Source organism: Podospora pseudopauciseta, chromosome 1, assembly GCF_035222475.1.
Source record: "Podospora pseudopauciseta strain CBS 411.78 chromosome 1, whole genome shotgun sequence".
Classification (NCBI taxonomy): Eukaryota; Fungi; Ascomycota; class Sordariomycetes; order Sordariales; family Podosporaceae; genus Podospora; species Podospora pseudopauciseta.
In genome coordinates, this window is record NC_085892.1 from 4,982,631 (window position 1) to 5,008,297 (window position 25,667).

General features: G+C 53.5%; 8 protein-coding genes across 8 annotated transcripts; 4 read left to right on the forward strand and 4 right to left on the reverse strand.

The window, feature by feature from the left end:
* Positions 1 to 880: 880 nt before the first annotated feature.
* QC763_113380 (uncharacterized protein) lies at positions 881 to 2,794 on the reverse strand. The gene is made up of 2 exons (XM_062907920.1): positions 1,856 to 2,794; positions 881 to 1,790 (listed from the first exon to the last, which is right to left on the reverse strand). Exons 1-2 carry the CDS (start codon positions 2,135 to 2,137, stop codon positions 1,338 to 1,340), a joined length of 735 nt encoding a protein of 244 aa, XP_062770959.1. The 5' UTR covers positions 2,138 to 2,794; the 3' UTR covers positions 881 to 1,337.
* Positions 2,795 to 7,388: 4,594 nt separating this feature from the next.
* Positions 7,389 to 10,579, forward strand: QC763_113370 (uncharacterized protein). Its single transcript, XM_062907919.1, has 5 exons — positions 7,389 to 8,029; positions 8,185 to 9,609; positions 9,662 to 9,854; positions 9,912 to 10,023; positions 10,095 to 10,579. Exons 1-5 carry the CDS (start codon positions 7,752 to 7,754, stop codon positions 10,361 to 10,363), a joined length of 2,277 nt encoding a protein of 758 aa, XP_062770960.1. The 5' UTR covers positions 7,389 to 7,751; the 3' UTR covers positions 10,364 to 10,579.
* A 512-nt stretch (positions 10,580 to 11,091) lies between these two features.
* SUR1 (zinc-finger protein) lies at positions 11,092 to 13,808 on the reverse strand (the record flags this gene model as incomplete). The annotated part of the gene is made up of 4 exons (XM_062907918.1): positions 12,556 to 13,808; positions 11,646 to 12,497; positions 11,445 to 11,585; positions 11,092 to 11,381 (listed from the first exon to the last, which is right to left on the reverse strand). Exons 1-4 carry the CDS (start codon positions 13,241 to 13,243, stop codon positions 11,092 to 11,094), a joined length of 1,971 nt encoding a protein of 656 aa, XP_062770961.1. The 5' UTR covers positions 13,244 to 13,808.
* Positions 13,809 to 14,047: 239 nt separating this feature from the next.
* QC763_113355 (uncharacterized protein) lies at positions 14,048 to 15,278 on the forward strand. The gene is made up of 2 exons (XM_062907917.1): positions 14,048 to 14,856; positions 14,909 to 15,278. Exons 1-2 carry the CDS (start codon positions 14,620 to 14,622, stop codon positions 15,062 to 15,064), a joined length of 393 nt encoding a protein of 130 aa, XP_062770962.1. The 5' UTR covers positions 14,048 to 14,619; the 3' UTR covers positions 15,065 to 15,278.
* On the reverse strand, positions 15,220 to 19,325 carry PRP5 (pre-mRNA processing RNA-helicase). Its single transcript, XM_062907916.1, has 3 exons — positions 19,008 to 19,325; positions 18,576 to 18,947; positions 15,220 to 18,513 (listed from the first exon to the last, which is right to left on the reverse strand). The coding sequence occupies exons 1-3, from the start codon at positions 19,143 to 19,145 to the stop codon at positions 15,418 to 15,420; spliced, it is 3,606 nt and encodes a 1,201-aa protein (XP_062770963.1). The 5' UTR covers positions 19,146 to 19,325; the 3' UTR covers positions 15,220 to 15,417.
* A 414-nt stretch (positions 19,326 to 19,739) lies between these two features.
* Positions 19,740 to 21,501, forward strand: QC763_113340 (uncharacterized protein). The gene is made up of 2 exons (XM_062907915.1): positions 19,740 to 20,853; positions 20,909 to 21,501. The coding sequence occupies exons 1-2, from the start codon at positions 19,978 to 19,980 to the stop codon at positions 20,981 to 20,983; spliced, it is 951 nt and encodes a 316-aa protein (XP_062770964.1). The 5' UTR covers positions 19,740 to 19,977; the 3' UTR covers positions 20,984 to 21,501.
* Positions 21,502 to 21,759: 258 nt separating this feature from the next.
* Positions 21,760 to 23,478, reverse strand: QC763_113330 (uncharacterized protein; the record flags this gene model as incomplete). Its single annotated transcript, XM_062907914.1, has 1 exon — positions 21,760 to 23,478. One exon carries the CDS (start codon positions 23,476 to 23,478, stop codon positions 21,760 to 21,762), a length of 1,719 nt encoding a protein of 572 aa, XP_062770965.1.
* Positions 23,411 to 25,462, forward strand: ERG26 (erg26, C-3 sterol dehydrogenase). Its single transcript, XM_062907913.1, has 2 exons — positions 23,411 to 24,449; positions 24,508 to 25,462. Exons 1-2 carry the CDS (start codon positions 23,964 to 23,966, stop codon positions 25,144 to 25,146), a joined length of 1,125 nt encoding a protein of 374 aa, XP_062770966.1. The 5' UTR covers positions 23,411 to 23,963; the 3' UTR covers positions 25,147 to 25,462.
* Positions 25,463 to 25,667: the final 205 nt, after the last annotated feature.

A 25,667-nucleotide genomic window follows, 5' to 3' on the forward strand; every position in this document is an offset into this window, starting at 1 on the left:
CTCGTCGAAAAAAGCGAGGCGGTCGGTGATGGTCTGCGGGTGAATCGGCCATTTCTCGTGACCAGCCTCATCCAGCGACCCGTTTCTGGGATTTTGCCAAGTGCTTGGTTTGCATTATTTGGGCGTTGTTGGGTGCGCGCCAAGCTGGTAGAGTAAGACCGGAAAGTAATAGTTATTGAGTAGGTGCGTGTTGTGAGATGTGACTCGTAATCTTTACTTCGGAGCGTCTTTGTATGGAGATTACCATACACTGAGTGAGGTTGTGTCTGCCGGGCGGTACGCCATACACAGCACACAACAAATGCGGGATTGTCACGCCGGGAAACATTCGGCAGGTGTACCTTGATGTGCAGGTTGAAGAACGGGACAGCAAGTTGGTGTTGCTGCCTTGTCTGGGGATGTCGTTCGGTCATCTCGGGAATGCATGTCGAGTGGTTGCGGCAATATTGTAAGTGAGGTCAGCAACGGCAGTAGTATCAAGTGATATCCTCCCTCGGCCCAACATACTGCTATTGAATACAACGGAAGTAGGGGGCTGCGGACATAGCAACCGTTGCCTAGGCATGGCTAGAGCTCAGGGGGAATGTTTACTTTGTCTCAACTCACCCCCTCCTTCCCAGCAACTTGGTAAAGGCGTTCCTGTTCCTGCGTCGACTTGGTTTGCGTTGTCAACTCCATGCTAGATAGGCGAGCAGATGCTGCAGAGGAACCCGACAGGGCGGGGCCTGGCATCATTCGGAGATCGACGGAGAGAAGGGCGGGGATACCAGACCAATCACTCATAAGAAAGAACACAGTTTCTCATTTGTTTCCTCAATCATCTTGTGTATGCTGGGTAGCACCAAAGAACATCAAATTCATGTTCGCTTGCTAAAAGAGTAACCTCAGGTAGGTCCAATACCTTACCAAACCCCGTCGCCATCCTTCCACCCATCAACCAAATTACCTATACTATGTATGTTAAATTCCCAGAGATTTTTTAAACGCCCACGACTAAAGACATGGACTCAGCCATGCTTCGTCAAATGCAAAGTAATGGATTGATCCAAACAAGTCAGTGCTGGTCCATCTTCCCAAGTACCCCCTTCTGTTGCTCCGGCTTCCCAAGAACGATTGCGCCGCAAGATAAAAATCGACAAAAAAAAGCAATCTGTTTCGCCACCACAATTCATGTGTCAGAGAAAGACGATTGTCGTTCAAGACAAAACTCCTTTCCCAATGTGACGGTGGGGCTGACTGACAAAACCCAACCCTTTCCCATCCACCCCCCGGGCGGTGACTCTTAGCGCCATGCAGCTACGGCTTTGCTTGTCCCACCCATCATTTCGGCATGCACGTCACTTTCTCTGGGCTTCTGCCGCGACGGTCTCCATCGTGTCCAGGACTCGGTCTAGAGCCTCAGCCATGACAGCTTCGGCTGGGCGACTGACGTCAATGCTAATAACATCGACCTCATCCGTGGTTGGCCTTTCCAAGACTTCGAATTGGCTGTGGACCATGTTGGCTCCCATGTAATGGTTCTTGCGAGCCATCACCCTTTGCAAGAGGAGCTCCTCGGACGCATCCAGATAGATGAAGTGGAGATGGAGGTTGGGCGAGAAATAGGGGGCGACACGGATGACATCGCGGTACTTGCGCTTCAAAGCAGAGCAAGTCAACACCACGCCTCTGTTTCCACGTTCCAGCTCCTTGAGGGAAGCCTCCCGGAGAGCCGTCAACCAGTCCCACCGATCAGCATCCGTCAAGGGAATGCCAGCGCTCATCTTGTCGATGTTGGCTTGTGGGTGGAACTAGTAATCATGATTAGCCCGATGCTATGGGTCATGGGACTTGGGACTTGGGACAAAGAACATACCTCATCACCCTCGATATATGGCATATGAAGAACAGTGGCCAGGTACTTGGCAACAGTGCTCTTTCCACAGCCGGCGGGGCCAGTAACGAGCCAGATGTGGCGCTGCTCATTTTTGGATAGTGACGAAGAGACATTGCCGTTGGTACGCACACCATTCGACAAAGATGATGTTGGGAGTCTCATGGTGCTTGGTGATGGGGGGATGTTTTGGTGGCCGTTGGAAATAGCTGGTGACCCCGGGGTTTGTCCCTTCAAGGAGATGGCTGAGTCGTACGAAAGCATGTTGGGTTCTGGTACTGGTGGTGGTCTCGAAGATGGTGGTGGTATCCTCCGTCTTTGAAGAAAGCGTGGGTCCGGCTTGACGGCGAGAGTTAAAACCGGCGATGACGTTTGTAAGTGGGCGGTGGTGGTGATGAATGACCGGAAGTGGGCACGCGCTACCTAACGTGACAATTGGATGACGACGACAAAGAAATCACAACAGACTGCAGAATACTACGGCCCATTGAGAGAGGAAACGATCACGAAGAGGAGCTTGGGGAAAGGGACATTCAAACACAACAAGGTGTGGTTGGGATAGCAGGCAAAAAGGGAGTCAGCCGATGGCGGCCGGCCGGCCATTTATATAGCTGAATCTTGTAGCAGGTCATACCTGGAAGTGATGACCTAAAAGTTTCCTCTTCAGCAGGGCCAGGCGGCCAGGCTGGGACCCCAGAGCCAAAAAAAAAAAAAGGTACCACTGGTACTTCCAAGCTTGGGGGGCTTCAGCGGAACCCACTGAGCGATCTGCTGGGAACGCGCGGGAACCCCATGGATCCTAGCCTCGAGGGGGCAACATGGAACCTCGAGAACGGGTGGGTGACCTGCTGGTACTGCGCCCATGCGCCGTACCCAGGTACTCGCAGTGGGACTTGGCGGGCCAGAATCTCACAAGATACTAGACCCCATTGGTCCAGGAGCACTCGACAGCCAAAGGTGTCCCAGGACCATGACAGGTCGAATCCACCGCAGACAGGGAGGGCGTGTGCGGTGAACTCGTAGCCCAAGGTACGCTTCAAGTATCCACGCGTGATTCCCATGTACCTTGTCTGGAAAGTCGGGGGAAGCTTTTCCTGGAGAAAAGCGTGGGAAGCTTTTCCTGGAGAAAAGCGTGGGATGGGTTGGGAAGCCGTGTGGGGAGAAGTGTCGAGGAAGAGAAGGTGGCTGACTCGACAAGGGGGAAGCAACTTTCTTCCACCTCGACAATGACGCCCGAAAGGGAAGCTCGCTGGGAGCAGCATCGCATCGCCAATCATGAAACAAAAAGAGAACCGTTGTAAAAACTCTGGTTTTGACACTTTGGACGGGAGAAAGACACGCGAAGGTTCGAGACGTGGAATGAGTGGCTAAGAGTCACAGGAAAGTTTATTGAGGTAAGGTACCTTGCGGGTTGTACCTTCTCGTGGTGTCCTGAAGCTCGGAACATCTTACAGCCTCGGTGTAAGGAAGGAGCGAGCCCACAAAAGGTACAGCCTGCCCGGGCTGGGAAAGAGGATGGCAACGATGCAGCCCAGTGCTCGATCGAAATTGGCCCATTAATTGAATAACCTTGAGAGCGGTGAGTAGCCAGGCATGAGGTGCTTGAGGTGCGTGATGCAGGACGGGAAGCAATTCACGAGAGAACCCATCTTCCGTAAGACACTTCAGGTACGGGCATTCCATCCACAACCTGGATTCCCAGCAGTGGGCGCTAGGTAGGTACCTGATGGCCGTGGGGTTGAGGTGTGGCAGTGGGAGAGCGGAAATGAGGGTGAATACCCACTGGCATCTGCCGGTACCATTGCCATCTCGGGGTCTGCAGAGCACCGGCGCAACCCATAAAAATCTCCGCTCAAGAATTTTCACTAGCCCACACACCTCCCAGCCTGATGCGGACCGTCGTGCTAGCTGGCTAACTTGTAATTGGGAACGGCTAGTCGATGACAATTAACATTGACATGGAGCAAAGACATAGGACCGGAACGCAAACCAAACTGCTGAAAACAGTGCTCTCAAGACATAATCTTCGTCCCAGGACAGCCTGCATCTGGACAAGACTGCTCTCCCACATTGTATAATACACTCACTCTCTCGCGTAATTGGCGGGGCACCATTTTGATCTTTCGGTACGTTTTCGTTGATGGTGAGGTGAGGCACAAAAAGACATTTCTGCTCAACTAATAGCAGCTCCAGTAGAAGCGTGGGGGTCTGTCCCGGCCCCGCCACAGAATGGGGTTGAGGTTCGCCGAGAGACGCCGCCGATGGCAGGGGAGGGGTGTGTGGAGCTGCCCAACTACTGGATGGGAGCCCCTGGGGATGATCTTGGGATGAGATGCCATTTCTGCTTCCATTCTCCTGTCCAGCAGATCCAGATCCCACAGAACAAAACATGGCACGGCAAAACACATCATCGATACCCCTTCTACAAGGACTAACACAAGAGAAAGAGTTGGCCTTCCGTTATGGCTGCTGGCTGGTTCAAAGCCCTGTCTCTGCGGGCCGGTCGTCTGGGAGTGTCACAACCGATCCGTGATTGACCCCAAACACCGCCCAGCCGCTTGCGACCAAAGCTCCCCATCTCGTGTGCGGTTCCCAAAAGGTCTGGACGGTGTCTGGACTGAAAGCTACGATGCTGCTAAAATGGCTCGCACGCAAGGCACCGCAAAGCAAGCCATGGAACTGTACCTGAACCAGGACCACACCTCCCTAGCTTACATCATTCTCATCTCTATGGGCCAATCACCAGCTAAATACGGCAGAGGTATTTCTTTCATTTTCCTGGTTGAATACTATGCAGAGTTCCATCGCTTACCACGACAGCAGGGCCATGTATGCGGCAAAGAGCCATTCGTGAGTAAAAGAAACGTCCGTCTCCGAACTGTGCTTTGCCTGCCCCTTCACCTCTTGGACGGAACCCAACGCAACCCCGGGCGCCACACAGCGGTAGAACCCCCTCGTTGGCCTCGTGACGTGCCTTGTTTTGCACGCCCCGGTCTGTCTGCCCCCTCACCGATTGTTTCGATACCCACTCCCCAGACTCCGATAAATTGGACGTGGTGGAGCTGCCTGTTGTTGAGGCACCCCGCTCGGCTCAGCTTCCGGGCTCCTCGAGAGGGGCTACTGACGCTTAGATTCTTGGGTCGAATGTTCCTTACCTGATCGTGGGTTTCTCCGACTTCGCCATGAAGCTTCGCTGTCCTCGAAAGACCGGTAGAAAATCATCTTCAAGACGTCGTTGCATCACTGGCGTGAAGCATGCTACTTTTACCCATGCGGAGTGAAACGAGTGAATGCTGCACACACCCCGCATAGCCTGAGCCTTTCTCAGACTCCCCACCTCCATAGAATTCATCCTGCAGCAGCATGCACAGTCTTGCTTCCCGAGTGGGTTTCCGGAAACGCAGAAGGGGGACGGCGGGGGCCTGACTGACACCGAGTGTGCAGTACATGGCCAGCACATACATGTTCCCTGCGGGGTGCGGTCAGTCTTGGTCGACGGGATGTGATGTGGGAATAGCTTCGTTCGCCGCTACCGTCACGGCACTGACACCCCCAAGAACGGGACTCCCGCCCGGTAGCCTCAGGTACCTCGACGGCCCCAGATTATCACAGATGTTCCATTCTTCACCGCTCATCCCCTTGTTGATCAACTCATACAATCCCTACTTAGTTGAGCGGCTGCTGACCCAACCATCGTATAGCACTGCAGGCGAAGCCCCAAGCGCACTTAGACGCACATATCCTGCAAGCTGACCATTTTCTAACTCGGTGTAACCATTTCCTCTCTCAAATAAGTGGAACGTTTGACAGGCAATCTCAACAACAAAGCCCATGGCTGGAGCGAGGTTGGTCGTCAACAACAGGCAGCCTGAGGAGTCGAACTTGCAAAGTACCACAAGTTGGTGAGCACAAAGCAGACAGATCGTGGCTGCCAAGGTCGCAGAGTTGCGTGTGTTCGCCATGCTCTTCTCCGTTACGGTGTATCGTTTCTGCAGACGCAACGCTGCCCAGAACACCCACCTGCCGACAAGCATTTGCGGCCTGCCTTCGAAGACTCCGAGGCCCGGCATGCCGAGGGATGTGTCTTTTTTCCACCAACACTGACGAGGCAGATCATGCTGGTTTCTTCTGTCTTTTCGGCATAGCGCCATGCAGACACATCATGACACCAAACATACAAATTTCACGAAAAACGAGCTTCCCGCTGGTATCTAGCCCTGTCTTGGTGCTTTCCCAGCATTATTTGAGCTTCCGGAAGAAAGGTAACACCCACCTTGCTGCCAACCCGAGACTCTAGGGAAACGGGGCTCGTGAAACTACGGCTGCTATGGAGGGAAAGGTCACAAGATGAGTCCCTGAGCAAACCTGACGGACTGACTACCGATTTGTTGGTTTTGTGTTGGGAAACTACCCTCCACCAAAAGGTCATCCTACATTGCTGGCCCATGCTCTCTCTGAATCACACGTTGAAAGCTGATGAGTACAGCTTTACGAGCAGTCAACAGTCCTATTTACTGTCAGAACAAGCATTATGCAGTTTTGTTGACCTACATACAGTACCGATTATTCCGTGCAGAGCGTGCTGGAGGGACCCAGCTTCAGGGCCCAGAGTCTAAGCAGCAGTTGGACATCCAGGAGATGACGTCTCACAAACCTGATCAATGCAGGCGGCCAATGGGAGGCAGGCAGAGGAATTTGTGCTATAACTGTCCATGCCAGCGTCACCTGGGATTGAATTGCCTAAATGCATTAGTCTTGGTTGGAAGCTGTGTCGTGGGCTGTGACTGGGTTTGTGGGCCTGCTTGTCCACACCACCGTCATCATCGCAATCATCTTGGTATCAAGACGGCTCTGGCGCAATCTCGGGACCTCTGATTGTATCCTGCGATGTCGGGTTTCCATGACAGGCACAGATGTAAAGAGCTGCCCCTGTTCCGTGATAGGTGGTATCATTGATAGGAAGCTGTCAACAAGAATCATCATCCGGTAGCCCACTCTTACACTCTATCTAAATCGACGGCGTCGGGGAGTCAACCCGTATGCACGGATACCATTTCGGTTCTGTACACGCCTTGGAGATTCACACTTGGGTCACTACGCTTGCCGTCGTTCAATCGCCGACATCGCACCGCCCATGCCAGCCTCGATTGGTCCATCAAGGGTCTTATCACGGTGTGTGTGGATGGTGATGCTCTTGCTGTCCATGTAGAAGCTGAGGTACCTTGCAAGTCCAGGAAAGTACCGCCACCGTCAGTTCGTATCGTCTTCCGGCGCGTCGGACTGATGAATTCTTTCTTGTTTGTTCATCACCATCATCGGCTGCTGGCTCAATCATGGATCCGTTATGCGGTGGCACGAGCCGATGGTGGTAGACCTAAGAAGCTGCCCCACGTTGACCGCTTGATGTTGCCCTGCCCCTCATTGATTGATTTGCTAACCGGGGGTCAACGCCGAAATGGGTGCAACACGCTAGAGATGTTGATTTTGTTCAATTATTATTTCTTGAAAGGGCATTGGGTATTAATTGAGGGGCATCAGTACATGAGGCCCAATGTTCCTTGCCTCGAGCTCATTTTGAATCCACAGGCAAAGTTTCCATCTGAATGACCCCTCCTTCCCTTCCGGGAGAAAAGCTCCCGTCTCGAATCTCTACCTTCCCCTCCATGTGGTGGCTTGCAAGGCTGAGAGCTCCAGATGCCAAGAGTCAAGACCCCCGCAATGTGGCTGAATAGCAAGTGGCGCTCAGGTAAGGTCTCGGCCAGTCGCGGCTGCAACAGCTCCATAGTTGCAGGTACCGGCCGATTCGGGCAGTTTGGTAGTAGAAGGTTGTCAACTATTGGAGCTCGGAGTTTTGGGCGTTATTGTTGCCGCCTTTTCGATGCGTCTTTCCTTTCGAGCCCCTCTCCCGTCAAGAGGTTTGTTGAGGCTCACTTCTTCGGCACCAACTGCCCGGCCATCACTCGGTCATCCATCAACAGACCTCAAATCCACCAGATCTCTATTACCGCTGCAGCCGCGCCGTCTATTCAACATGAACTCCCAGGAGCTTACCCAATACTACGCCGATGCCCCGCCTGCTGTCGTCAGGCTCGAAATCGAGAAGCACTTCAACGTCTTGGATGATAAGGCAAAACGTTATGCCCACTTTATCAGCCGGTAAGGGAGCCTACTTATAACTCATTACTGGTCACATGAGTCCATCCATCCCTGAGGTTGGGCTTATACGCACCTCTGCCATTCCCGCGTGATCACACCTTATAATTCATATGTATTTGTAAACAAAGCAACACAATTGCTAACACCTGGGACAGAGCATCCCTTGCGGGTAACCGCATAGTCCTGAGGCAGGTCTCACCCGAGTCCGAGTCCATCTATGATTTTATCATTGCTCTTCACAGGGCCGCCGGTGGTGATTGGAAGGGTCATGCCAAGAAAGTTGGTGTTGACGAGGCCGGTCTTTCAGCTTTCCTCCAATATGCTGCTCAGTTCCTCGGCAACAGTGGCAACTACAAGAGCTTTGGCGACTCCAAGTTCATTCCAAGGTGTGATGAGTCCGTCTTCACTGCTCTTGCCTCTGCCGCGCCCGAGGCGGAGAAGCACTTGAAGGCTACGGATGGCGCCATCTTCTCAGCCGACAAGCCTGGCCTGCTTCACCTCGGTTTCACGGACGAGGGTCACTTGACCACGTACTACCCGGACTCTCCTAGCATCATCAAGGATGAGATTGATGCTGTGGCCAAGTGGATGCAGGTCAAGGGATTGCTCCCAGAGAATACCAGACTCCGCAAGACTGAGGATGGTGTCTTTGAGCTGCTCATTGCATCCGCTATCACCAGCCTTCCTGCCGATGGTGGCGATGCCGGGAAGGAGGCCGAGTTTGTGATCAGCGAGGGGCCTCTTGAGGGCAAGACCATCAAGCTGGTCTATGGTGACTACTCCAAGGAGATGGCTGAGATCACCAAGAACATCAAGAAGGCGGCTGAGAATGCCGAGAACGAGACCCAGGTCAAAATGCACACTGCGTATGCCAAGTCCTTTGAAGAGGGCTCTCTTTTGGCGTTCAAGGACTCTCAGAGATATTGGGTGAAGGATCAAGGGCCGATGGTCGAGTCCAACATTGGCTTCATCGAGACCTACCGGGACCCTGCCGGTATTCGTGGCGAGTGGGAGGGCTTTGCTGCCGTTGTTAACCAGGACAGAACTCGGGCCTTTGGCGAGCTCGTCAGATCCGCCCCATCACTTATCCCTCTCCTGCCATGGGGCAAGGATTTTGAGAAGGACAAGTTCTTGTCCCCAGACTTCACGTCGCTTGAGGTGTTGACGTTTTGCGGGTCCGGCATCCCGGCCGGTATCAACATACCCAATTACGACGACATCCGACAACTTGAGGGCTTCAAGAATGTGTCTCTCGGCAATGTACTCAGCGCCAAGGCCCCAGATGAGAAGATCCCCTTCATTGCGGAGAGTGATATTGAGGTGTATAAAAAGTACAGAGATGCTTCTTTCGAGGTCCAGGTCGGTCTGCACGAATTGACTGGACACGGTTGCGGCAAGCTTCTGCAGGAGACCGCCCCCGGCGTTTACAACTTCGATGTCAAGAACCCACCTGTGAGCCCAGTCACCGGCAAGCCTATCACCACATGGTATAAGCCGGGCCAGACCTGGGGTTCCGTCTTTGGTGGTCTTGCTGGTGCTTATGAGGAGTGCCGTGCTGAGCTTGTGGCTATGCATCTCAGGTTTGTTTTCTCGTCTAGATTATGTGCGGTATAGCCTCTGACATGGATACAGCTGTGAATTCTCCGCCCTCAAGATCTTCGGCTTCGGCGACGGCTCCACGGACATTGACGGCGAGGCTGGGGATGTTCTGTATGCCTCGTACCTCAGCATGGCTCGTGCTGGTTTGACATCCATAGAGTTCTGGGACCCCAAGTCTCAAAAGTGGGGGCAGCCTCACTGCCAGGCTCGTTTTGCCATTCTCAAGGTATGCTTTTGCGCTGTATAAGGCGCTGGAATTGTTGTGCTAACCGGCATGAAACAGTCTTTCCTCGAGGCTGAGGATGATTTCTGCAAGCTGGAGTACAAGAATGAGGATCTCTCTGACCTCACCATTCGCCTTGATCGCTCCAAGATTTTGACCAGTGGTAGAAAGGGTACGTTGAGTTTCAGTGTTTTTTTGGGTATCTGGTTCAAAGAACAAAAAATAACTCGTGTTTTCCTGCAGCCGTTGGTGACTTCCTTCAGAAGCTCCACATTTACAAGTCCACCGCTGATGTCGAGACCGGTTCCAAGTTCTTTGCTGAGATAAGCAACGTTGGTCTTGAATACTGGGGCACCAAGGTCCGGAATGTGGTTCTTAAGAACAAGCAGCCGAGGAAGGTCTTTGTCCAGGCCAACACTTACCTGGATGAGAAGACCGGTCAGGTCACGATCAAGCACTATGAGCCAACGCTGGAGGGTGTGATCGAGAGCTGGGCTGACAGGGAGGAGTGACTGTCGATTGCAAGAGGTGGTGGGGTTGAGGAAGGTAGAACATGGCTTCGATCTGTCCTTTAAATACCTAGTCGACAGACAAAGCAACCTGTGGCCAAAGACCGAGGTTGAATTGAATGAATCAACACAAGAATCGTCACTCAAAGTGGTTGTGTACCAAGCGAGTATAAGTATTCAAATCGCTCATATTTTGATAACCATAACAGTATTAAAATGACAAATAAAGACATGAAGACAATAAAAGCATAGCATTCTTCCCAGCTTTGCAAGTAGAAAATAACCCAGTGAACCGTTTTCCTTTTGGGGTATCAATGGTTCATGTCCCTCCTCCTCTGCTCCTTCTTGCATTCCCTTCCTTCATAAAACAAATCAGTACCCGCCACCAAAGTGCGCCAAATCCCTCACTGCCAACACCATCTAGGCCTGTCTGTCCATCACACAGCATTCCCCTCTGACCCTTTTCTACCTCCCAGATCTGATCTGAACATGACTGATCCATACTACAAAGATTCCAACCACTTTGCCTGTCAACCTAAGGGCCTCCCACGCACTGCAGTATCTATATACCCATACCCGGCGCGCATCTCCTTCTTAACTCAAACATCTCGAACTCGACCATGTGATCTCAGCTACCATGCTGTCGGCATGCCTACCCTCCCTCCCTCCAAAAAAAAAAAAGAAAAAAAAAAGAAAAAAAACAAAAAAAAAAAAAACCGGTAGTCAACCCCTCACGTCTCCTCCCCCTGACTCCCCTCCATCTCAGGAGCCTCACTAGACCTCATATCCCCCCTCTCCTCCCCCCCACTGTCCCCCCTCCCTAGATTATGCGTCTTCATATGCCTCCTCAGCTGGTCCTGCCTGTGGAAGTTCCTGTCACACCCCTCCACCAAGCAGTTAAACCTCCCTTTCACCTCGTGCGTCCGCTTGTGTTTCGACAGGTTGCTCGACTCGCTGAACCCTTTACCACAAACAGGGCAGGTGAGGGGCTTAGCGCCGCTGTGGACTCTTTGGTGCATTGCTAAGAGACAGATAAGTCAGTGATGATGGGGAAGGGAAAGAAAAAGGGGGGAAGGGGACAGACTGAGAGCAGAAGGGTAACGAAACGTTTTGCTGCATAGGTTGCAAGAAAGAGGCTTTTCGTTGCTGTGAATAAACAGGTGTTGAGTCAGGGCTTGTTTTGCCGAGAAGCCCTTTTGGCAGACGGGGCAGATGTGTGGTTTGTCTATGGGGTTTGTTAGCAATTCAACAGGGATGGGAAGGAGAGAGGGAGGGGGTTTCTTACGCCCTATATGTGTCTGCATATGTCTTTCGATTTTACTCCTCTGCGGAAAACCACTCGCACCCGGAGCACTCCGCGGGCAGTCATCCCACCCACATCTGAACCCCTGATCCCCTGGACGCTTTTGCGCATGTTTGATGTGGCAGTTGGATGCGTGTCTGAACAACGCCTCGGCGTCGTCGAAAACAAACCCGCAGATTTCAGAAGCTCCTTCTTCCCGCCAGAGACAGCGGTGTTCTTCTGTTTCCATCTTGACATTGTCGTCGTCGTCTGTTGACGTGACTATGGAGAGGCTTCGACTGTGCTTGACGTCGGTCATTGCAACATTAGTCGACGTAGGGGTTAATGGTGAGGGAGTCCCGAGTGAGGCTGTGGTGTCAGAGGTGTCCAGGGCTGGTTCTGGGGGTGACATTGTTTCCCTCGATGAAATGATGTTACGGTTCTGAAAGCCCCTCATTTGTCCAGGCCTTGTACTTGGTGGCGGCGGCATGTTCGCGAATTGGACTTTGTGATGAGAGAAGAAATGGGCCGCATAAGCTTCCGGGTCGTGGTACTGGGCTCCACACTCTTGTAACATCTGGTTGAGCTGATTCCTTTGGTTTATTTGGTTCAACTGGTTCATCTGCTGGAGGTTGAACTGGTTGAAAGCATCGGTATTGTTGAAGACGGGCATGTGACATTGGGTATAGATGGAAGGATCCCCCAGTGGACATGGTGTGGTGCAAGGCTGCAAGTTTGAATCGTCGTGAGCAATTAGCAAGTGGTTTGCAACGCTGCCCACCGCGTTCCAGGGAGGCGATAGTAAAAAGTTGTTTTGAGAGGGCTGGGCCAAACCGCAGCCTAGGTTATTTATTGCTGTTCACCAAACATGAGCCCAAGAATAACGCTTAAAGGGGGAACTATGAAAGCCTACATTGTTGTTGGAAATCAAAACTGTGCTGCGGCGAGGACAGACCAGGCGCGTGGTTGATCGAGATGAGGGCAGCAGCCCCATCACGAACCTCCTCCGGTACATGAACAACAGGCCGCGAGGGGCAGTTCTGGTCTGTACAAGCGTCCTCTTCGGTTTCACATTCTTCCCCGGTGCACTTGCCCGTCATGGTACACTCGCTGTCACAGCACCCGCTGGCGCTCATTGAGTGGCAATCCTCCTCCTCGCAGTGCGAGGCCATGGTGGAAGACATGTGGTGGTCAAAACACTGCTGGTACGGGTTCGACAGGCCAAGATCGGTATGGAACTGGTGCTGCTGGAGGGGCATGGTGCTGAGGTCCATTTGATATTGGTTGTTTTGCCATCGCGTCTGCGGCGCCAGAGAAGCTGGAGCCCCGCGATGGTTGAACTGTTGGAAGCCATTGTAGAGGCCGACGCCCATGCAGGCGTCTACGCAGAGATCGTCGTGCGACTCGTAGGCCACGCTGCCCGTGTTCATCCGCGATGGATCGGTGCCCATATGCGCCATGGTCTGGTGTGAAAGCTGGCTCTGGGCCATGGCAGAGAAATCGAGATTGCTCAGTTGTTGGTCGCCGCTGCTCTGCGAGTGCCGGTGGAAGCCATCGCCGTATCCGGGAAAGCGTTGAGGTTGCCCGAAGGAGCCGTCCATGATCCGGCGCGCTTCTGAGCGCCCAAGAATTGGGGACGAGAGACGGGGGGTGGGGGGTGGGTGGGTGAGGGCGAGGGCCAGGGCGAAGAAGAGGGTGGGTTCAGGGCAACGGCCCAATAAGCGACGAGTCGGCAGCGGGCAGCGAACGGTGGGTTGTGGACACCTAGGGACGACTACTGAGTGTGCGCCGGAGAGGGCATCTACAACGACGACGACAGTGATGGCGGGATGAAAGGCGGGCGGTTGCTTGAAGAAGCTTTGGGCAAATGGCGGCTCTGCGCTTGAGAATTGATGGGTCGGCAGGTTGTGGATCAGAAAGGCGAGCACGTCGACAATATTATTTTGCACTTTGTGAGAACCTTGACGGCCTAGCAAAAGACCCGCTGTGCGTCTCTTACTGGTCCCAGTCCCACCTGCCTCACTCGCTCTTTGACTTGTACTTGCAATTAACCAACCAATTCAAAACTCGAGTGAAACTGTTTTTCTGATATCTAGGGAACAGAATCGTTGTATAATTCAGATGCAGGCATCTTTTGACACCTCCTGAGCGTCCTCTTTCCATCTTGTTGGTGGTGTTCTTCCCTGCGGGCCAACTGCCCCCTCCAGGGCACCGGACGTGGGGTTCACAATCGATGCGGGGCTTCAAAGACTGGAAGGAAAAGGACTATCTTGATTGGCTGGACACTTCATCATTGGTTTCACTGCCATTGTTACATGCCTTTTCGAGGTGTGGACTCGGGGGGGCTCTCTATACTCAAATACATATATGTACGTAGATGTCCATGTAACGGGCTGATGTGCCTTCGATTTGTCAAGCCAACAGCATAAATTTCCATGGGCACATGCCACTGTTCGACTCCCCAGCATGTGAAATTTGCCCATGTTGATCGCAAGTCAACTGATGATGAGGATGAGACTGAGACCAATCTTGACTTTGATACGCAGCTCAGGCACCCGGCTTCCCCAGTAAACTTGACATAACCCGTATATGCACAACATCAGGCCTCTCTCCTCTCATTGGGAAGAGTACTAGACCCCAATCCCATTGTTCCTGAACGACAGGGCGTTGTCGGCATCTGCCATCAGCAAACGACCTAGCCAAGAGCCTCCTTCGGCTCGGCTTGCCGGGCGCGGGCCAAGCCATCGCCCGCCACGTCAACTGCCTACAGAGTGCGGTCTTCGCCTTGACGCTGAGATCAAACCCGCCGGTGATATCACCAATCCATACAAACCAGTTCAATTTACAAGTAAATCACTACTTTCAAAACACCATATTCCGAGTTAACCATCCCGCCCACCAAAACCACCATCACCCAACCTTATCTCCCGCCACAACCCCTCACCTCACTCACCAAAAGTATCATATCACCCACACCATGGGCAACCTCTGCGGCAAACCCTCCTCGGACGCTTTCTCCTCCCCCGGCCGCCGGCTGGACTCCGCCCCTCCCCCCGGTAAACCCTCCTCCGCCTCCGTCCCTCAGTCAGTCTCCGCCGCCAAAACCTCCAAAGCCCCCCCGAAAGTCGGTGGTCCTTCCCGGACCCTGGGCGGCGGCGGTGATCCCTCTTCATCTCAAGATGACGCGAGGAGAAAAGCTGCAGAGGCAGCAGAAGTATGCCACCCACACTCGCACCACTTGATGATAATGCTGACACCTCTCCCAGGCCCGTCTCCAGCAATCCAAAAAGGGCGGCAAGCTACAGGCCCAACTGGATAAAGACAAGGCCAAGACCAGAGTCGATACCCTCAAGGACGCGAGTGAAATTGAGAGGCGGCATCGGGATGCGGACAGCAATGCTGAGATTTTGCGGAATTCCTAGATTCCCTTCTTGTTTCATGAGGTCGGGTGGTTAAGGTGGCGTTTTGGGTGTTGTGAGATGCCATTGTTTTGCATACGTTTTGTTTTTGTTTTCTCATCTCACTGGAGCATCATTTTGTACATATTTCACATTAAGAGCAGCGGGCTACAGCAGGGTACAGTTGATTATCAAGTTGAATTGTTACAATACCCTCTCTCTCTACCTTCCATATACGCTATGAGCACAAAACCCCTACATGATTGAAACACCATATGGACGCCAACCAATGTTGTTCCCACTCTGAAAGCTGTCGCCATGATGAAGCATAACAAACCGGCCCCCGACGAGAAATCCTAGCACAAATCCCCCCTTTTTTATGTGATGGTATACCTCCCACTAGCAGGCGCCCTGCTCTCCGCATCCGCCGCCGCAATCGTGCCCTCCCTCAACAACCGAGTAAGCTCCGAAAGCGCGTTGCCCACCACCACCTCGGTATCACCCTCAATAAGAATATACAACTTCGCCTCCTGGCCCGGCCCGGGCTCCTTCCCGGGAGGATAGTAAGTACCCTTTGTGGTGATCGACGTCCCAGTAGCCTCCAAGATTTTGGCCACGTTCGTGCGGTTGGTGACCGCCCACCTGGCCTTTTGAGGGAAGTCGTTGATCTCCAATGTGGCATGAAAAGCACCCGCATCCGGACCCTTATTGTCAATCGGCTGGCCTGGTCTAAGCTGGCCAGCTCTCGCCAACCGGGCGTTGATTTCGCTGATGGCTGAGGCAGCCTTATCCAAAGCACCCCCACCCTTGCCCGCGCCAGCACTGCTGCTGCCGGCAATGACGCCGCTGCTCTTGATGACACCGTGCTCAAGCCCACCGCTAGTCTTGCCCTCCGCCGCCTCCGTCTTGGAGGCATCCCGAGAAACAATGGCGCTGACAGCAGCCTGGATGGCTTCCTTCGCCTTGTCCTTCTTGGTCTCTTCGTCCTTGTCATCACCCTTGTCTTCTTCATCCTCGCCTTCGGCCTTATGGGTTTTGCGCTCGCGAAGACGAGCAGCTTCACGCTCCTTGTCCAGCCTCTCCAAACCTTTGCCACCAAATCCACTGGCGTCTTTGGCTTTGCCAGCCTTGACTTTCTCTTTCCAGGACTTGCGCATCTCATTGAGCCGTTCCGGGACAGGCTGCCCACTCTGCTCGAGAGCCTTGGCCACACCAGGAGCACAGTTCTCTTGCTCTTCGGTGATAAAAGTGACAGCTGTACCGGTGTTGCCTGCCCGACCAGTTCGGCCGGCACGGTGGACATAATCTTCCAAATGGTTGGGGACATCGTAGTTGATGACCAGCTTCAGCTGCTTCACATCCAGACCGCGGGCCGCAACTGAGGTGGCGATGAGGATAGGGCAGACACCCTTCTTGAAATCAGAGATGGTAGAGTTGCGATCTTCCTGATCTTTGCCGCCGTGGATGGACATGCAGCCGTAACCGCGGCGCAGGAGCTCTCGCAACAGATCGTCCGCCTTCTCTTGACGCTCCACAAAGATCAGGGCGCGAACGTCATCATCGTCGGCATACAGCTCTCCGAGAAGCTCCAATAGGCGGACAAACTTCTTGGACTCGTCAATGATCTCCACGACCTGAGTGATCTCGGGCGCCACGACACTGCGTCCTCCCACCGTGATTTCTACCGGGTCCCGAAGAACCTTTTTCGTCAGAGCGTCAATGATGCGAGGCATGGTGGCTGAAAACAAGATGGTCTGCCTATCCGGCCTGACATTATTGAAAATCTTCATGACCTGCGGCTCAAAGCCCATGTCAAACATGCGATCTGCTTCATCCAGCACCAAATACGTGGCACGCTTCAGGTTGGTTACACGTCCAGAATTGGCGGCCAAGAGATCAATCATACGTCCGGGTGTAGCGACAATGATCTCGGCGCCACGCTTGAGCTCGGCGATCTGGTCCTTGATAGCATTGCCACCATAGGCAGCAACTGCACGAAGCTTCAAAACCTTGGTAAACGGCAGCAGGTCGGTGTAAATTTGGGTGCACAGTTCTCTTGTGGGTGTCATGATCAGGGCGATTGGGCCATCGTCGCCGCTCACTGGGTCTTGATCCTTGATGTGACGAAGCATTGGGAGCGCAAACGCCATAGTCTTGCCTGAGCCCGTCTTTGCCACACCGATTACATCTCGGCCAGACATGATGACGGGCAAGGCTTGCATCTGGATTGGTGTAGGCTTCTCATAGCCGAGGCCTTCGATGGTGTCCAGGATGGGTCGCGTTAGGCCACACTGAGACCACTTTTGCACAGGTCTCGGGATATTCTTGCCAGAGACTTTGATGCCGTCCAATTCCAATCTAAGCTCGTTTGCTTCTTCCTCTGTCATTTGACTGAGCTCGAGCGGCTCAACCCAAAAGTTCTTCCGGATTTTGTTGAGCTCAAGCTTGCTATAGTCAATAACGGGAATGTCCTTCTTTCTTTTCTTGGCAGCCATGGCGAGAATAGATGACGGGTCGGCCTTGTCTGCCTCGTAACCGTAATTGTCATCACTGTAGTACGCCTCAGGCTCAAACGCCTTCTTGCCGTTCGCTTGGTTGCCATTTGGTTTTGACGATATGCCGCTGCTTGGAACTTTCTGTTCCAGATCAGCCATAAAGGCATCCAGGGGATCAATCTCTTCGTCAACATCCATGGCGTTGTCAGCTGGTATTGGGTCTTCCCTCTCGGCAGCGGGGATCTCGGAGTCTACCTCCATAGCCATGCCCTCTTTCTGGATGCGTTCATCGCGCCGTTCTTGGAGGATTCGCTGTGCTTCGGCCATTTCCTCCTCGTTGCGACCCAAGACAAGATCCAAGTCGTCCTCGACATCGTCATCGGCATCAGCATCGACATATGGTGTAGTGTCAGCATTTTCTAAAGCGAAGTCGGGGAGCTTGACAAGTTTGCGCTTGATAATCTCCTCATCGTCCATGTCGAGCTTGCGCTTTGAGGTTGACTTTTGGTTGTCAGCAGCCTTCTGAAATCCGAACGTACTCAGTGTTCTGTTGGTGGGAAGAAGCCCGGCTTCCTTTTTGGCTACTATGGCCGACCCTCCCTGGCTGCTCAGTTTTACATCACCAAGTTTGACATCGCCCAGCTTGGTTGGTGAGCTGGCGCGGTTGCCCCTGGCGTTCCTGGCAATGGCCTTGGGGTCGAATTTGCCGACAAAATCCTGAGTTGACGCCGGAGATGCAGCTGCAGTGGTGGGGGCAGGGCTGGTGGGAGTGGGCGAGGCCTTCGCAGGGCTGCTGGGGACGGTGCCGCCGGCTCTCTGGTCCATAGCTGCAAGTAGTTTCCTGGTGCTCCCGGCTGAAACATCGGCCTCCTTAGCTTCCTTCATGGCGTGCTTCTCCTTCATGGCTTGAAGTTTGCGCAACCGTTCAGCCTTCTTTTCAGCTTCCGACTGAGCTGGGGTTGGTGTAGACTTAGCTGGCTGTATGGTCGAGATGTTGTCAGTAAAACCTGCGAAAAATGTCGAAAACCAAGGGAACATACCTCGCTGGGCTTGATTGGTGCAGCACTCTCTGCTGGCTTGGGTTGACCCCGGGGTCGAGTGCCATCCACCCGGTCTGTTGAGCCATCCCGGCGGGGCCTGCGGTCGCGGGAGTCATCCTTCCTAGAACGGTAGTCTCTGTCCCCTTCTCTACTATCCCTACCATCCCTGCTGCGAGGTCTTCGACGGTCTGGGGAGCGCACCCTATCAGGTCCTCTATCGCGTGACCGTCTCCTATCACGGTGGCCACCACCCGCACCATCCCGACGTGCACCTCGGTAATAATCGTCATCTCGGCGGTCTAGGGAGCGGTCTCTCCAGCGATATGAGTCGCGATCTCTATCTCGGTCCCGCTCGCGGTCACGGTATCGGCGCTGGGAAAGGAGAGACATGTCAGCACCACACTGAACCCTATCTCGGGGGAACCAACTCACATCTGGGCTACGGGAGCGGCGGCGGCGATCACGCGAGCCATCACGACGGTCGCGGTCGCGTCGATCATCCTCTTTCCGCTTTCGCGCAGCATGACTTCCTGCAGGAGATGGTGAGCGCGAGTCTCTGGGCCGAGCCATTCTGTGTGGTTTGACGGTGGCTCAGCAATTGTCTGTGGCGGTAAAGTACTTTTATGGAAGCAGTTGACTTCAAGTTAGTGAGCCGAATCGATGTCTTCGATCTTCATGCCGATGTGGATGTGGTAGCGCTGGATATGATGTCTACAAACTCCCGAGTGTGAGGACGGAGGAGAGTTTTGAAGTCGCAGAACATCAAGTCACTGCAATGTGGACCGTGCTGGAGAAGTTTGAAGGTGGGACTTTGGAACACTGCACCGTGTTGTTTAACAGCTTTCTGTGACTTTCCACTGTGAGGTCTGGGCTTGCTCCTTAGAGCATATCACAGTGCAGGTGAGCACGGTGGAGGTCACCATGACGTATAGACTGTGGTTCTGAGAAAGCTCAAAGCCAAAGACTCAACATGATGTTGAAAAACTCAAACAATCTAAATGATATTCATAGAGCTGAAATATCAGTCATATTATCATACGCTTCTTTCAACCAATCTCAAGCAATGGCAGTCGTTTTGTGTGTGCGTGTACAAGAGGGCATCTTCAACAAACAAGAATCTCGGCAAATAGTCCGTGCGAATCCTGTCCCACCTTCTTGAGACCTGGGTCGCAGGTAAACAGCACCACGGCTCTTGCTTGCAGCTTGGGAGCACGGACCGCATCTTGGAAGATTGGTAGCTAGGGTAAGAAGAAGCTGGCCAACCACCTCCCCGCATAAAATCGCAATCTCCCCAGCAGCATCACTGCAACAGCTGTTTGTTGCGAACCCCTCTCACTCCAACAACACCCGCCACCACCACACTACCTCCAATTGTAGCCTCAATTCCACCGCCGCTGTCGCCATGCTCTCCTCTACTGGGCTCGCGGCTGCCCGCCGGGTCCGCGTCATCGGCATGCGCTCAGTTTTCTCGAGCATTGCCCGTATCTCGACCTGCAGCGCAGCCTGCCCCAAGGTCCCCGCGAGCGTTCGCATTGCCGCCGTTTTCAATCGAGGATTTGCCGCCGCTGCCTCCCGCTCAGCTACCAAAACAGCCACAGCCACAGACACCAGGAAGACTACTACTACCAAGAAGCCGGCCGCTAAGAAGACCACTGCTGCAAGGCAGAAGAAGAAGGCTGCATCGACGAAGAAACCCACAGCCAAGAAGGCTGCCCCCAAGAAGAAGGCTGTCCCCAAGAAGACAGGGCGCCCTAAGAAGATTGTCAAGGAAGTCCCAGAAAATGTGAAGCTTTTCCGGAAGGTCAAGGAGCTGAAAGCCAAGGCCCTTCTCAACGAGCAGCCACGCGGACTCCCAGCAAGGTCGTGGTTGGTTTTCGTGCAGAAAAACGGTGGTGTACCAAAAGGTCAGACCGCTACGGAGTTCATGTCGGCTATGAAGAAGCAGTTTGCGGCTCTCTCGTCTGTGGAGAAGCAGGCTCTTCAGGACGAAGCTCGTGCGAACAAGGTGAGGAACGATGCGGCCCTGATCAACTGGATCACTACGTATCCAGTTGAGACCATCGAGGCTGCAAACTTGGCTCGGAGCCATCTCAAGAGGCTCGGCAAAACAGCCAAGCTCTCCCTTCCTGACCCCCGCAGACCCAAGGGTCTTCTAAGTCCCTACATCATCTTCACGACTCAGCGAATGAAGTCTGGGGACCTTGATAACATTCCCCCTACGGCTAGAGTGGCTGCCATTGGCAGTGAGTGGAGGGCGTTGAGTGAGACTGAACGCCAGGTACGTGCCCAGCAGCTATACGACTTTTTCAATGTTTACTAACGAGGCTCGCCAGCCTTTCTACGAAGCCGCTGAGAAGGACAAGGAGCGTTACAAGGTTGAGAGAGCGTCTCTTTCTCCTTCCCCTTAAACGAACAGAGGGGAGAGTTTTGAGTCCTCCATCACACCGGCGCCATAGCCTAGCCAGCCATATTGGTGGCTTGAGCTTTGTGAAACAAGGTAAAAATGCGAAAAAGAAGTGACAACCTTGTGGCTTCTATCCCCCAATCAACATGCAACTACAGTCAGTATGTCTACGACGATAGCTGGCGTTGGGTGGAGTTGGCGGCTGGAAAGGAGGCAGGAGGCCGGGAATATTAGAGACAGATGGGTAGCCCAATGCTGCTAGGGGTGGAGGCAATATTTGGTTCTTTCGCTTGGCTCGCTGTTCAGTTTTCCATCGGTTTTTCCTTCCCAAAGTCGGGTATGTTCGGTCTGCTTTGATAGTGAGGAGCAGATAGTGTAACTTGTATCAGGAACTGTACAATTTTCTTGTGTCCGGTCTCACCAAAAACAAACAAACGGATATCAAAACCAGTGTGATGTTGATGGGGGTTTCGTCAGCCCCTTGGTGTACATAGATCAGGTCATAACCATGTTTTGTGTGTAAGATTTGTGCAACATTTGTGTATTGATATAGTCTCAAAATGCCCAATGCGATGTTTATGCCCAGCACCATGCAATGATAGAATCCAGGGGTATCTTTCCCAACAATGATAGTCCAACGATAACCAGCCAGCGATGCCATATAGCCCGAATCCAGTTCTCCCCCCCTCATCATGAGACAAGATTCCCTAATCCAACAAAACCTTATTCCTTCTTCCTTGCCTCCACCTTTCCGGCCCCCTTCTCACATTTCCACGCCGGTTATCGAGGTGCCATCACCACTACCGCCTCCCCGTCCCCTCCAAACCACTTCATGCCCATATCTTTCACTAGTCTTCTGCTGGCTACATAGAGAAGGAGATGCATGTGTCCAACCACGCACCCCCAACACCTGAGCCTCAGCCACCTAAAATCTTGGTCTCGAGAGCAGCTTGTGCCCCAACCCGCGATCCCCTTCTCAATGTAGTCAGTCAGAAACATCCAAGCCGACAACTTCAAGTCTGCTGGCCACGAGGCGGTCTCTACCAACCAGTATCCTCGCTCAAAGGGGCGCAACTCCCTAGTTTGCGACTGTGGCCTAAACCGAACAGAGAGATCCAGCTCCGTAGCTAGTTTTGCCAACACCGGACTGATAACCTCCTCAGGTCTGAGATCTGTCTGCGCTGCTGGGGGTGAAGGGGCGTATATCTGTAGCTTGGACTTGTAATAAGCAGTCGGCTTATTCGAGATGAGTTGGACGAGTGGTTGGCGACGAGGACCAATGTCGCTGGTGCTTCTGGTTAGAGGTTGGCCAGGCTGAGGGTCGGCGGCTGTCCGTCTGCGTTTTGCGATGGGCTCTGAGTTTGCTCGAGCGAGGGCCGGCGGTTCTTGGGAACAAGGGACTGATGTTTGGCTAGGGTTCGAAGAGTACAGTACCGTCTCCTCAATGATATCGCTTGTGGACAGCTGTGATGGTTGTGGGGGCGGGCGCTTTTGAACACAGATGTCTGGAGACTGGGGGATAATTTTATTTGCAGGATCGGAAGGTGACGGCAGATGGAGCTCCCTGTTGAGTGAGCTGTGCGGTCGTGCTCGGAGTTGCCTGTTGTTGATTGGATCTCGGGTTAGGCCCAGATAAGAGCTTGACTGTGGAGGAATTGACGGGATTCTTAGTCGAGGTAGGCTTGGTTCCGGCACGCTGCTTGGCTGAAGTGAACCTGTCTCTGGTGCTCCGGGCGCTTGACGAATGTTAGGTCGGCGAGGGCTCCTTCGAGGCTGCGAGCACAGGTGGCTTCCAGATTCAGAAGCCGTGGCCAGCCTTTGAGATCTCCGACGAGCAAGAGGTGATGAGTCTACGTGCTGGCTATCTAGTGATGATGTGAAGAAGTCCAAAGCCCTTGATGGTGTGCAAAAAATCTCAAACGGCGGGTGGCTGTTCGGCATCGAGTCTGGGATCTCGCTGGGCGGTGCTTGCCATGACGACTGTGTCGCGCTGATACCATGTTCTGCTACTGGAACAGCTCGTAGCCCAGGAGAGTCGAAATTATGCTCAGCGCTCTTAAAAGACAGGATTGGCGATTCAATCCCACGATTCAGTTGTGAGGATGGCGGCGCTTGATGAATTCCGTATCCAACAAATTCTTTCCGGCTTAGCTGTGTGTCTCCTTCCACCTCGCCCCGGACACGGGGCTGGACTTCTGTGACATTCGAAGGTTCAAAGTCAAGATATGCCCTCGCCAACGCTCGGTGTCTCACATCGTCGGCGGCTCTGGCAGGTGCAGCGATGTGCACCAGGATTTCGGTCTCAGGCCTCACCATGTGACCCTCCTTCATTCTCCGTCGCGATGTCCCTGATGGTGGATCGAGGAGTACGAATTGCTCATCAAAGGGGTGATAACGAGCAAAGTGGGTATCAAGTCTATCTTGAAGGTGAACTGTTGATGAAAGGCGCGGTCGAGGAGGATGAAAGCCAAAGACCGCAGGTCGCAAAGAAATGAGCATATATAAGAATGTAAGTATGGAAACCAAAAAGAGGAAGAAACTAAGACCAAAAAACCAACAAAGGCTGCCTTGCTCCCCGAGCTGCTTCCATCCTCCTTGTGATACCGACAAGTGAATGAGACGGAGCGCGTGCGTGAACTGCTGCAGAGACGTGGGGTGCCCCACCTGCCTGATACGGCAACTAGGCACGTACCGTCCCACTGGGACTAGCTTGCCTGCCCCGGTAACCGCAACGGTGCCGCGCGCGCAAGCCGCCAGCTCATCAAACGCGGTGAGGAAGGGCTGAGAAACAGCTTACGGGTAATTAAACATTTTTTGCCCCTGTATTCCGCCTAAACTTGGGGGAGCTGTCCAGTGGAAAGGAGATGCCAAGATAGAGTCGGAACCACAAGAAGAACAACACATCCCCAGCAATTGTCCATCCTCAACACCTCCCATCAAGCCCAAACCAACCCAATCCCTCCCCCGCAAGCACAACCCTCACAATGGCGTCCGAAAAGAAGCCATCCCTCGGCTCTGCCATGGTAATCGGCGGCTGCGGCTTCCTCGGCCACCACGTCGTCCGCCTCCTCCTGCGCGACTACACCACCACCTCCATCTCGGTCATCGACCTCCGATGCACACGCAACCGCCGCCCCGAATCCGACGGCGTCAAGTACTACGAAGCCGACATCACCGATGTCGACAAGCTCATCTCCCTCTTCTCAGAAGCCCGTCCCGACGTGGTCATTCACACTGCCTCCCCCCCAGCCCAATCCAATGACAGCGTCTCCCACGCTCTCTTCAAAAAGGTCAACGTCGATGGCACCGCCGCCGTCATCAAGGCCTGCCAAACCACCGGCGTCAAGGCCCTGGTGTACACCTCCTCCGCCTCGGTCATGTCAGACAACAAGTCCGACTTGATCAACGCAGACGAAAGATGGCCCACCGTCCGCGGTGAGAACCAGACAGAGTACTACTCCGAGACCAAGGTTTGTTTCCCTCTTTCCTCCAAACCTCCCATCATCTTGCTAACACGTCCCCCTCCAGGCTGCAGCAGAAGAGCTCGTCCTCCTCGCCAACCGCGCCTCCCCCGCCCCCTCCCTCCTCACCTGCGCCATCCGCCCCTCGGGCATCATGGGCGAAGGCGACACAATGGTCCTCTACCACATGATCAACATCTACCGCCAAGGCCGCACCGGCGTCCAAGTCGGCGACAACAACAACCTCTTCGACTTCACCTACGTCGAAAACGTCGCCCACGGCCACCTCCTCGCCGCCCGCGCCCTCCTCCTCACTTCCTCCTCCTCCACCGTCCCTCTCAACCACGAGCGCGTCGACGGCGAAGCCTTCCTCGTCACCAACGACTCCCCGGTCTACTTTTGGGACTTTTGCCGGGCCATCTGGGCCGCCGCGGGATCGCCCATGGGGACGGACCACGTGAGGGTTCTGCCGAGGGGTGTGGGAATGGTGTTGGGCTTCTTGAGCGAGTGCTTTTTTGCCATGATTGGGAAGCCGCCTACGTTTAACAGGCAGAGGATTGTGTATAGCTGCATGACGAGGTATTACGACATTAGCAAGGCGAAGAAGAGGTTGGGGTACAGGCCATTGGTGAGCTTGGATGAGGGGGTGAGAAGGAGTGTCAAGTGGACGTTGGAGCAGGAGAAGGTGAATGCTGAGAAGAAGTAAACAGCGTGGGAATTTTGGGTTTGGATGGTTTGAGATGTAGGTCGGACGAGATACCAATTGGGCATTTTTGTTTGGGAAGGGGAGAAGCGATATATGAAACGTATATAATACATAATTAACGACTGATGGGCGGCCGAGAGGGGTTGGATGGATGGGAAAATGATGGGTGGTGGTGGTGGTGGAAAAGGGAGGATGCATATGATCAATAAGCGCACTAAATATTTCGTATAACCTTGTGGATAAAAGGGGCCAGGGTCCTGATTTCTGGTCAAGTCATGCTTGTTGGATTGGTGATGTAGAGCACTGTGCCGTGAACGACACACCCACTTGGTGGGAGTAAGACAGCCATACATCACCATGATTTTAGCAAGTGGAATGGCCCCCATCAGAACAAACTCCTCCCCATTTTCCCTGCCACCTCAGATCATCTACCCAACATACAACAACTCTGCCACAGAAAGCAAAGCTCACCATCAACACAAACACCACACCACCTGCTATGTATCAAGAAACATTTCACA